The sequence below is a fragment of the Lemur catta genome, chromosome 1 (assembly GCF_020740605.2).
Source record: "Lemur catta isolate mLemCat1 chromosome 1, mLemCat1.pri, whole genome shotgun sequence".
NCBI classification, from domain to species: Eukaryota; Metazoa; Chordata; class Mammalia; order Primates; family Lemuridae; genus Lemur; species Lemur catta.
Window position 1 is genome coordinate 101,248,898 of NC_059128.1, and position 12,801 is coordinate 101,261,698.

General features: G+C 35.1%; 1 protein-coding gene across 1 annotated transcript in view; it reads right to left on the bottom strand.

Annotated features, from left to right (window-relative positions):
• Positions 1-12,801, bottom strand: part of MYO9A (myosin IXA) — a 241,817-nt gene that overhangs the window by 38,429 nt on the left and 190,587 nt on the right. The window contains exons 27-30 of the mRNA XM_045531001.1: positions 9,977-10,089; positions 4,693-4,835; positions 1,840-2,063; positions 1,225-1,341 (exon numbers count right to left, since the gene is read on the bottom strand). Coding sequence (XP_045386957.1) covers positions 1,225-1,341; positions 1,840-2,063; positions 4,693-4,835; positions 9,977-10,089 — 597 coding nt within the window. The remainder of the gene's footprint in view (positions 1-1,224; positions 1,342-1,839; positions 2,064-4,692; positions 4,836-9,976; positions 10,090-12,801) is intronic.

Below are 12,801 nucleotides of genomic sequence, written 5' to 3' on the forward strand. Positions count from 1 at the left end.
AGAGTGTACTGGAGCATTCAATAGCCCCAATTCCCTGATCTAGGAAATACAGGTAATTAAGTAGTGAAAGAGATGAGAGTGTGAAGTGGCTGGACAGGATTAGAAAAATGGGTACAACTTTGTCCTTCCTCATAACTAGTAATTTCCCATAAACTGATTACTTCTTTATAGTCTTGAAATTCCTGCCCTCTCAGACTGTATGGCTTCTGTTTTTAAACAGCAAAAAATATAAAATATATATATAAAATATATGCTGAGAAAAATATAAAAGTACAGTATATGTGAAAGTTTTTCTCTTTTCATGGTAAATTAAAGACTAAACAAAGGAAAATCAATAAAATATGAATTATTTTATGGAATAAATATGACAATTCATAAGTATTAATAATGATTTCTACAGACCAAAGCATTACTTATTATATATTTTAGCATCAAAAACAAATTTTCAAAAACAGGACCAATGTCATATAAAAGTATTGTATAAGGTAAATTTGAAAGTGATATAAACTGACATGCAGAAATCAGTGACCATAAACTGCCCTAATTCTACTGAAAGAAAACACACAATACATTCCACATGTAGGAGAAGTAGAAGTTATAGCTTGGCCACAGAGCTAAAAGGATTATGAGAAGTCAAAATACCAGAGAGTCAATGGGTGAAATAGAATCATACCCAGGATATCTGAAATCAATATCTTAAGAAGATGAAATAGCCCAGCATGGTGGCTCACAACTGTAATCCCAGCACTTTGGGAGGCCAAGGTTCAAGGATCACTTGAGGTCAGTAGTTCAAGATGGGCCTGAGCAACATAGTGTGACTCTGTCGCTACAAAAAATTTAAAAATTAGCTGGGTATGGTGGTATACCCCGTAGTCCCAGCTACTCGGGAGGCTGAGGCAGGAGGATCGCTTGAGCCCAGGAGTTTGAGGTTGTCGTGAGCTATTATGATGCTACTGCACTCTAGCCCAGGCAACAGAGTGAGACTTTGTCTCAAAAAAAAAGAAAAAGAAAAAATACCCATAAGAGGGGAAAAAGCTACTCTAGTAAATTCAAGAAACCTATTAATCTGAGATCATTCAGTATGTTTTTCCTTACTTATCCCTAAAATAAAAACAAGAAACCGGAAAAGTCTCAGGTGAACATGGCCTCTGTCTTATCTTTTACAACAGTGTGAAATTTTCATATGTTGAACTAGTGAATATCTCCTAACAAAGTCCAACTTACTGCCAGTGCAGATGAATAAGAGCTGAAGATATTCTGCCGAAATTCTTTCAGGGCTTTTTTAAATACAACATCCACTAGTGTATCTTTCTTGCTGTCTTCATTATCTAGGTCATTCATCTGGGGACCACAAAAAGAGTTTTTGTACATAATCAACTACTTGAAGAGAGGTGAATGCAACATTAGACATGTAGTGTCTCCTAAAATGACTGTCCTGAAAGTGTTAAGCTACAGGCTATTACGGGACCCAGGTAAAAGTACAACTAGAAAGTCAAACTATTATTACTACTAGATGATTTCTAAGGTCCCTTCTAATATTGTATAATTCTATAGTTCTGTTACCAGAAAAACTCCAGTGTATAATAACAAGCCTTACCACATATGAAATGTAACATGACAATTACAGTAAAATAGAAGTCAATAGTAAAGCCTAAAACCTTAAATTCTGTCTACCAGTTTGACTAATGCATATCCTATTATTTGCCCCTTTCTGGTAAAGAGCAGACCATAAAACTTACTGAAACATGTAACCTTGATCTTTAGAGGGCATATCCTGATATTTACAGCCATTCCTTAGCCAAAGCTGCTCAGAGGCCTAACTCAGCAAACAAAGTATACCTTTTTCAGAAGAAATTCATCCATGCTTTTCAAATCACTGGCACTTGCTATGATCTGGACAGAGTCATTTTGCCAATGCACAGAATCCAAAGCCACACTGCTGATCTTCACGTTTCGCTTGCGCTTAGCCTTTGGAGAAGGCTCTTTGTTCTCTTTGAACTCCTTCTGGCAACTCCCAGGCAGTTCTGGGCTCAAAGGAGGTGTTGGATGATACTGAGCTAATTCTACAATTCAAGATAGAGTGCCCCAAAAGACATATTTAGTAAACATACGGATAATATTCACATCCTTCTTTTTTAAGTTCCTTTAGTAAGTCACTGAAGCAAACATATGCCAACACGTGAAAAGCAAGATAACATTAATGTTTGCAGTCAGGCAGGTAGGCAATAAATCCAGATTGTATGTACATCTGTACAGAAAATGTATTTAAGAATTAGCACTTTTCAAAGGGAAATACTATCTAGGTCTGATATTCAAAGCCTGGATGGAAATGCCTTGTAGAATATCAACCTAGATGATCCCAGAGATCTCAATCCCAAAGAAAAGAAAGGATAGTATGCAACCACAATAGCATATTAAATGCTGAGTACTAACCCAGTGTCAGCTTTGCTACACGTTTGAAAGAACATGCAGCTATATACAAGTTCAACAAACTAGTGGAGTTTGATAATCATTATTATTATTATTTCTTTACTATGGTATAAAGTCATGAATGCTTCAGTGATAATGTCTGATGACAGCCTGGCAACCTATTAGGGAGCCAAGTAACTCAACTGGCTTACCTCTGCTTGGGTCTCTTTAGTATTTATGATTTTCTTATAAATCCCCCAAATAATTGCCTGTATTTCTCACAGAATTCCTGGAATGAACTGGGTTTGCATATATAACATTGAGAAGCACGACAATTTTTCTCTGCAACTGTTTACACCAGATAAATTAGATTCCATTACAATCTATAACTGCACTGGATTTGCCAAAGCCCTATGTGAAGCTTGATGAGAATGTTGGCTTCTTCTGTTTCCACATACGCTGTTTCCCCAGTATGTATGCTCCTTACCCTCTTACATTCTACTTCTACCTAAAAGCTAATTCTAACAATAAGGGAAAAAGTAGCCCCCTATGTGCAAAATGCCATCTCAGGCAAGAATTGAGATAAACCCAATCTCAGCTATGACACCAGAATAAAGAATATACAATTATGGGACACAAGTATATTTAAACTGATATCAACCAATTTTAATTTCATTATAAATCTTAGATATATAAGTATCTATTTCATTTAGCAAAGTCAGTATCTTTGTCATAATCAAAGAAATGATTACTAAAGAAATTATCTACAATCCCATTTTAACATTACAAACAAGGGCTACCTTAATAAATTTTTACCCAAATATAAATGAAAACTTATTATCGTAACTTTTATACATGGCTCCTTATGAAGCAAACACAATAAAGTCTGCTTTAATATGAATTTTCAACTATTGAGATTTACACTTCTTTCTTGAGAATTGGCAGCAAAGAATAAAGTAGTGGAAAATGAAAAATTTAGAATGATTATCAAATGGACAAGATAAAAGAAATTGGTCACCTTAGTAACACAATTGTAAGGAATTCCAAATTTTCCAAACTGAATGTGTAGTATTTATTTATTATTGGTTTTTATCCACATCGGTTTGCCACCTGATAGGAACAAAGCCACAAGATACAAAAACAGGGGTCTAACCACTTCTCCACCATTCTTTTCTCTGATACACAGAGCTGACAGGTGCCTCTGCTCCAGCCTATCCATTCCTATGTGAAGTTTGATTATCTTTCCTCCTTGTCCTTTTATTTTATCCTAGATATGAAAAGTTTTTGCTTACTTACTGTAACTGGTTCTGTTCTATCCTTCCTTAAGAGATAATAGCTTTCTTCCTAGGGCCTCTTTCTATTTTAGTCAATGTTAGTATTTCACCCACATTATCATATACCCACCTCTAATGTATATCCCTGCTGAAGATAGCCGGCATCTTTACATAGTAGCTAAAAACTCTCAGACATGCCTGAGAAAAGGGCTTGGGAAGAAGACATAATCTTCTAATATTGGGATTACTGGAATCCTCAGAGAGTAAATAATTTTAGCATTTAGAAAGGTCAGTTTTCTCAACTGATGAACTGACTGTTGGATACTTTCAAATGTTATGGTTCATGCCCAAAAAGTTAAAATAAGAGCTACATTACAAAGTGCCAGGCATCTGTTAGGCATTGACATATAGTACGTATTTAACATACAACACAGTGGTTATGAATGGGGCCTCTGGAGCTAGACTGAGTGGATTCAAATCTCAGTTCTTCCAATTACTATATGTGTGTAAATAAATAACTTCTCTGTGCCTGAGTTTTCTCATCTATAAATTGGGAATAATAACCATACCAATGTTAAAAACTTATTATGAGGATCAATTAAGTTAATACATATAACATGCTTACTAAAGTGCCTTGTATGTAGTAAGCACTCAAATATTAGCTGCTATTATTATCAATAATGCCTATTTAAGTGAATGAATAATGGATCCATTTTTTTAATAACTTAGAAAACTAAGGCTAACCTAAAATTCATAAACATTCTTGAAGTGGTTGTTTCACTGTTTTGTAACACATTTTCTTGAACTTATATTATAGGTACAATGTAACTTTATAATTATATTTAGTTAAGGAAGGATATAACAATCCTGGTCCTATCTCATTAGAATATCTAGCCAACAGGAATGCCATTATGAATACTACAGGAATAGCAAACTTTCCGAAAGAGTAAACAGAAATTATGATAAACAGAAATTAGGAAGACATGCTCCACCCTTTGTCCATTTTTACCATCTGGAAAGTGATGAGCTGGAATCACATCTGAGCCTGCAAAGAGTGCTGAAACCTCTGACTGGGTGGCAGGTTTCACTCTCGTAGTCTTCTTCTCCCCTTGTTTCCCTTTGGCCCAGAATCTCATCTTAGCTCTCTGAGGTCTGTTTAAAAAAATAAAGGCAAAACTGAAAATCAGCATGTCCCAGCGATAATATTTATATATCACTTTAAGCTTTAGATACCTTTCATGTATATTAGCTCATTTAACCTTCAGATTTGAATTTAACCATATTTAATCTTCAATTTCACATTTAAACTTCACCTGGAAGGTAGACAGTTACTTTATCTTGAATATAGAAATACTAACATTAAGACTAAGAAAAATTAAATAATTTCCTAAAGTAAAGCAGCTACAAAGCAGTGGAACTAGGATTCCAACTCAGGTTTTCTAATTCGCAAACTGGTATCTTTTCATTCTTGACACCCGTTCCAGCTTGGATTTAGTATATACACAATTTAACAACAAAGAAAATACTTTTTAAAGAAATCACTAATAATCCTACTACTCTAGAGAAAGTTTACTTTTTTTGTAATTTCCTTCCAGTCTTTATCCATAATCATGCCAATTGTTCTGTCACTGTAATCGTGATGCATGTAATTTTAAATCTTTTCTCTCACCATTATATGATAAAAGCTTTAATGCCACTATTTTATATTCACGAGTTATCAATATCATTAATTAACAAAAGCCACTACTTATTTGAAGTCTTATCTTTCTCTAGGCACAGGGCTAAGTGCTTATATAGGATTACCTTATTTAATTATTAACAACTTTGCTTTTAACAAACTACTATAAATATTACACAGGTGAAAAACTGGAGACTTAAACATTAGGTAACTTTCCCAAGGTTACATATCCAGTGAGTGACAAAGTTGAGAACCACACCTACTACACTACATTGCCTCTTCTTAGTGCTTATACACTCTTTCATCATATAAATCAAGGAAAGTACCTTCAGATAAGAATAGCCTGCATTTACTGACCATCTATTACATATTCTAACCCTGTACTACTAGGAGACTTATTTGCACATTAATTTGTCCATTTGTATGTCCATTCACTCAATTAAAAAGAAACATCTGAGCATCTACAAGGTGACAAACACTATGTCTTATAAGTGATTTCCCTAATTTTCACAACTACCATGATTAATAAGTATTTACACATGAGCGAAATGAGTCTCAGAGGGCTAAGGAAGATGGAAGTTAAAATCAGGTTTATCTGGTTTGAAGCCCATACTCTTTTTTCCCTTTTTTAAAAAAAGCTTGTTATTAAATGTATACAGTCATATATTATAAAGAGATATTGTTCTCTAAGACATTACAAACAATAGCATCTTTCTGCCATTCTCATCTCATTTTCTGCTCCCTGGAGGCAATCCTTTTGAAATGATTTAACTGATTCTTCTGATATTTAACATGCTTATATTGCTATCATACTCATGACCATAGATAATGATGAAGCATGTTCTACCATTCCTGTATAATCCCCTCTACAAACAGGTACCCCCAACAGAATTATACTCTAGCTTTATTGAGGTCAATATCCAGAATATACTTTTAGTAATATTCAGTCTTTATTTTTATTATGTAAATAATACTCACAGTTGAGGCACGTAGTTCCCTAAATGACCTACTTTATTCTAGAGGATTTTTTTTTTTCTGTAGAGACAGGGTCTTGCTCTGTTGCCCAGGCTGGAGTACAGCGGCAAGATCATAGCTCAATACAGCCTTGAACTCCTGCCCTCAAGTGTTCCTACTGCCTGAGCCTCTCAAAGTGGTGGGATTACAGGCATGAGCCACCATGCCACACCAAGATGTTTTTTGTGTGTGTTTTCTTTTTTAATTTGCTCATGAAAATTGTTTTATTTTTCATTTGCTCATTTTTCTACATACAGTTCACCTCCAAGTATTTCCCCAGTTGTGTATATCTTCCTCTCAATATCTATCAGTTTCATATTCTTGAAGAAATCTCTCCCAGAACCTCTTAAGATGCTCCCATCTGGACTGGTTTCCCTCATTGCTTGCTTTGCAGCTAACATTTGAAAAGCTACTTTCATTGTCATAATGGAGATTCCTTTTGTCTCTTTTGTTTTATAAAGACATGTCTTTCAGTATGGGTTTCTTTTTATGTTGGATACTCAGTGGACCCTTTCAATCTGGAAATTCATATCCTTCAGTTCTGTAAAATTTGATTGAATTACTTTATTAATAATTTGCTCCTCTCCATTTTCTTGGTTCTATCTTTCCAGAGCTCCTATCACTGGGTCATTGGATCTCCTGAATTGGTCCTCTAAAATTCCTATCTCTTCATCTTTGTGCTCAACATTCTGAGATATGTCCTCAACTTTTCTTCCAGCCCTTCTAAGTTGCTCTTTTATGTTATCATATTTTTAATTTTCAAAAGTTCTTTCTATTATGAATGTTTCTCACGTACCCTGTTTGGTTTCAGAGATACAATTATACTTATTATGCAGAAGGTCTGTTAATAGTTATATTTGTCTGTCTTGAAGTCTTCTATCCCCTGCATAGTTTATTTCTTCCCAGTTGTATTTTATGTTAGTTTTGGTTTCTTCAATATAAGGTATTTCCTCAAATGTGTGGCAACCACTGGTATCTGCTTATAATTAAAAGTACCATTTAAAAAAAAGCAGCTTTCAAGCCCTAGTGTGCACTGGTGGGACTTCTAAACTATAGTCTTCCTTACAGGGTTATCTTGCTGGTTGATTTTGCAGGAAAAGCTCCTGATAGTAATATCTTCAGGTTTTTCCTTGAAGGCTGGACAGAAGTCTCTTTGAACCACTTGCTTAGAGGATATGGGAAATGTAGGAGCTGAGCAAAGGAAAAAAGCTGGGGGACCTTGACATTCAGTATATAAGGAGTCATTAAATCTCCTTCTTCCAAATATGTACCCCAGTCCTCAACTACATGTGATAAACTCCAAGTCCAGAGATCTTCTGTTTTATCCTTTCCAGAAAATAAACTTGTTTTCTGATAGGATTGGGGAGAATCAGTAAGCTAGATACTTATTGCTCAGCTTTACCGAGCTGGTTTACGATTCAGCTTTCTCTTATCTATTAAGACATTCAAAATTTAAAGTCTATTTACTTTTCATATTCCACAATTTTATTGTAGCTGTCTCCATTTCTGATGGTTTTTTCTGGTGGGGGGGACTTTGTAGGTTTTTTTCATTTTAGCAATTTTAGGGGAGGAAGTGGAAATTAAACATATATATTTAAGCTGCTATCTCCAGGTATACGTTCTTCTACTTCTGTTATATCATGTTTCTCAGTATTTGATTTCCAGTATAATCTGCTCTGGATTTTGGTTACCTTGGGTTATGCCGTTATAGTCAGTAATAAAGTTGTCTTCGATAGGGTTATGAACCAGAAAAATTTTAACATGATATTGAAGTTTTTAGTGAGGGCCCAAATGCTTACATAGCATAATAAGAGACAAAAGTATTTATCTGAAAAATAAAAATTCCACAAGCTCTCCTAAAGAGAATAGAATTATTTCCTTAAAGTCCTTTCCAGTTCCATTTCTAAAATACTTATTAGCTCAGAACAAAATCCAAGTCCAAAGGTGAGACATATTTTCAAACTTATCTTGTCTAATCTTTTTTTTTTTTATTTCAGCATATTATGGGGGTACAAAAGTTTAAGTTACGTACATTGCCCTTGCTCCACTCCCCCGAGTCAGAGCTTCAAGTGTGTCCATCCCTCAGATGGTGCACATTACACTCATTATGTATGTATACACGCATCCCCTCCCCCGCATCTGCCTGACACCCGATTAATGTTATTCCTATATGGGCTCTTAGGTGTTGAGCAGTGAAACCAATTTGATGGTGAGTAAATGTGGTGCTTATTTTTCCATTCTTGGGATACTTCACTTAGTAGAATGAGTTCCAGCTCTATCCAGGAAAATAAAAGAGGTGCTATATCACCATTGTTTCTTATACCTGAGTAGTACTCCATGGTATACATATACCACATTTTATTACTCCACTCATGTACTGATGGGCACTTGGGTTATTTCCACATCTTTGCAATTGTGAATTGTGTAGCTATAAACATTTGAGTGCAGATGTCTTTTTTATAGAATGTCTTTTGTTCTTTTGGGTAGATGCCCAATAATGGGATTGCTGGATCAAATGGTAGGTCTACTTGTATCTCTTTAAGGTATCTCCGTATTGCTTTCCACAGAGGTTGTACTAGTTTGCAATCCCACCAGCAGTGTATGAGTGTTCCTATCTCTCCACATCTATGCCAGCATTTATTGTTTTGGGACTTATTGATAAAGGCCATTCTCACTGGAGACAAGTGATATCTCATTGTGGTTTTGATTTGCATTTCCTTGATGATTAGAGATGTTGAGCATTTTTTCATATGGTTGTTGGCCATTGTTCTGTCTTCCTTTGAAAAGTTTCTGTTTCTGTCTTCTTTCCCAACAAAAGACCACAAGTCATATAATGATTTAGAGGTGCCCCCCACCCCTCAAAATCATACTGCTAAGCATAGAGGGAGATAAAGCTTATTACACTGATGGGAGCCCGAATGTGTCATCCCAAAATATGCCTACGTGACATAAATATTTTTAAGATAAAGGCAATTAAAATAGATGCAGAAAAGCTCTGCCCTCTTCTATTTGCCTAAAAGCAGGACCTAAATTTGTAAAGGTGATCTACCTCCCCTTTCTACCAGGAAGGACAGAAGTTAATCACTGGTGACGGGTGTGGACCTTCATCAGCTAGAGGACAACTTTACTCTATTAATTCCCCCATAAATTTACCTTCTCACAGTTTTCCCACCTTTGGAAGCCTAAAACTGCTTTTCTTTGTCCTGTTACTTCTCAAAATTTATTGTTATTTGTTGAAGACAATATATAAGCCAGACTCCTAAACCATTGCTTTGAGTTACTTTTCTCCTGCATGATATTTATTGCATGTGTTAACAAACTTGTTTTTCTCTTGTTAAATCTTATCTTTTGTTGTGGGAGTTTGTCCCAACTATGAACTTACAAGAGTTGAGGAAAATTTTTTTTTCTCCCTTTAATATATATATGAACTACTATGTACCTATCAATAGTAGGTACTGAACATTTCTTAAAAAATCGGAAAATGAATTTAATTTCAAAAGTGGCTTCTCTATGAATTATGGTTTTCAAAAAAGGCTCAGTATTTTACAGTCAATTATTAAATAAAATTATAATACCCCTGTTAACTGTATATACTTTATACCTTATATTCAAATCTGAAGCCTTCTGTCTCACTGCCAACTTTGCAATCTCTCCTTGAGACATAGTCTTATGAAGCTTTGCTTGTTCATCAACTGAAGAAAATCGCTGTGATGTCTGTAATAATTACATATGTGAAAAACTTTAAAACCAAGTAAATACATGATAGCTCTGTAATTAAAACAGGGTATAGAATTATTTGAGCTGTTAAAAAATACATAAAACATGTTCATATTATTCAGAGATTCACTGAAAAAATAGAACCTACTGAAAACTCTATTAACTTCCTAATGTAATCTAAAATGAGGAGGACTTGGTCAATGAAAATGCTAAATAGGGCCCACCAGTTCATATTTTCTGACAATTTAACAAAAAATATCAAATGGAAAGGTAAGAAAAAGTCAAAAGCATTTAAAGATACAGACAAAAGATGCAGGATCTGATAAATCTAGAACACTAAGTATTGTCTTTCAAACCTCCTATTTGTCCCAAAAGATGGTTATTATTTTTATGGCTTAACTTACTATTATAGATTCTTCTTATATCTAGTCAATCAAGAATTTAAAAGAGCTAGAATGAATGAAGGTAAGAAAAACCAAAAGACCAAAGAATAAAGGACCATTACCACTAATGGTCTAAATTATAAACAATTTACAAAGCTATCACACTGGGACCTGAATTTCAATTGCAATTTTTGTTCCATTTGTTCACAATGTGCCCTTCTAAAGACAATCCCATTCTGAGGAGAGAATTTTATGTTACCTATTCAAGTCATTTCCTACAATTTCATTTTTCTATAGGTATAATATCCTTTCTTTAGCTTTTTGGTCTGCCTGACTATAGCCTTATCAATAGAAAGAGAAAATATTCTGAGTTGTTAAAATTTAAAATATAGATTTATGCTTCTGGCAAAGATAGAGTAACAGGGACCTGGTTTATTTCCTTTCCTGAAACAAATAAAAACTAGAGAAAATAATATGAAATAGCAGTTTTCAAGACAATGAACAGATATCCTTGAGAGATGGGAAACAAAGGAAGTGTGTCCTACACCTGCTCCATCTTACTGCCTTGAGATAGTTTATAGGTTGTGACACATAGAGGGAGAACCCAGGTGAAAGTCTAAAGTGATCAAGATGACTAGAGAGCAAAAGACAGAGCACTGGAGAGGAGTGAGATAAACAAAGAACGAACTCTGGAGATCTACAGAAGGTCCCCGTTGAGTATTCAGCTTAAGCACAAAGCAACACTTCTGTGTGAGAAAACAACCCAAGATCAGGGAAAAGACCACTTGAAAGGATGAAAGGCAATAATGCCCATCATTCACAAAAGGTCAGTAATAGGGCCAGGCACAGTGGCTCACGCCTGTAATCCCAACACTCTAGGAGGATCTCCTGAGGTCAGGAGTTTGAGACCAGCCTGGAGAATGAGATCCAGTCTTACAAAAAATAGAAAAATTAGCCAGGCATAGTCCCAGCCACTCGGGGGGCTGAGCCAGGAGGATCGCTTGAGCCCAGGAGTTTGAAGTTACAGTTGGCTATAATGATGCCACTCAACTCTATCCAGGGCAACAGAGTGAGACTCTGTCTCAAAAAAAAAAAAAAAAAAGTCAGTAATAGCACATGTGCCTTAGAGCCAGAGTACAACTTTATAATTCCTGGGGTATTGAGCACAGTACATAGAGGATCTGGCCTCAATAGTCAAGAATAATTAGCCCTAGACTTGAGTACTTTCTGAGCCTGACAAACCTTAGAAAGACGTGAAAAGATCAAACTACTTCCAGAACAAAGCCCTGGAATATTATTGGAAAGTAATAGTCTAAAAAATATTAATTGAACATAAAAATATCCACAAAAACTGTACTCAACAAGGCAAAATTCATAGTGTCAGGCATCCAATAGAAAAAATAACTAGGCATGCAAAGAAGGAGGAATATGTAACCCATAATGAGGAGAAAAATCAATCCATTTATATTGACTTAAAACTGACACAAATGTTACTGAATTAGAAGGACATTAAAATAGTAATTATAACTGTATTCCATACGTTCAAAAAGGTAAGTAGAGAACTGGAAGATATTAAAAAGACTCAAATCAAACTTCTAGAGATGAAAACTTTAATGTCTGAAATGAAAAATATACTAGATAGGACTAACAGAAGATTAGATATTATAAAATAAAACAACAGTGAACATAAAGATATCTTCAAGCCAGAAGAGGCATGAGGAATTCTTCCTATGCTAGAAATCTCTGACTTTCTCTTCTGACCAGGCGAGAAATGCTTTCATGTGGTCATAGGACCTTAAATACATCTGCAAAATCCCTTTACAACAGAACCCTGATTAGCGTCTGATTAAATAACTGGGAAAGGGTATGTTTTCAGTAGGGAAGGGAATCTTGTGAGGCCATCTTAGAATTCTTCCTACCACAGAACACATATAATTACATTTATAAGAAGTTCTAGAATAGTGGTTGCTTCTGAGGGTGGAGTTGAAGGGGGAAGGTCAAGTGGAAACATGAGAATTCTGAAGTTATAGCAATCTTGACAGGAGTGTAAGTTATGTGGTTGTACGCATATGTCAAAAATGGTCAAACTGTACACTGAAGATCTGTGCATTTCACTGTATGCATTATATACCTCAATTATAATAATAATAAATCCAGGATCAGGCCAATAATATGTGATCCCTATGATGGATCTAAACCTCACAAAGAGAGATATGGCCCCTAATGTGATGCAATAAGACATACTACCATCTATAAAGCATTTTCCTCAAAAAATTAAACCTAAGTGTGATCAAAATTCCTAATCTATATGGATATTTATCCCTTG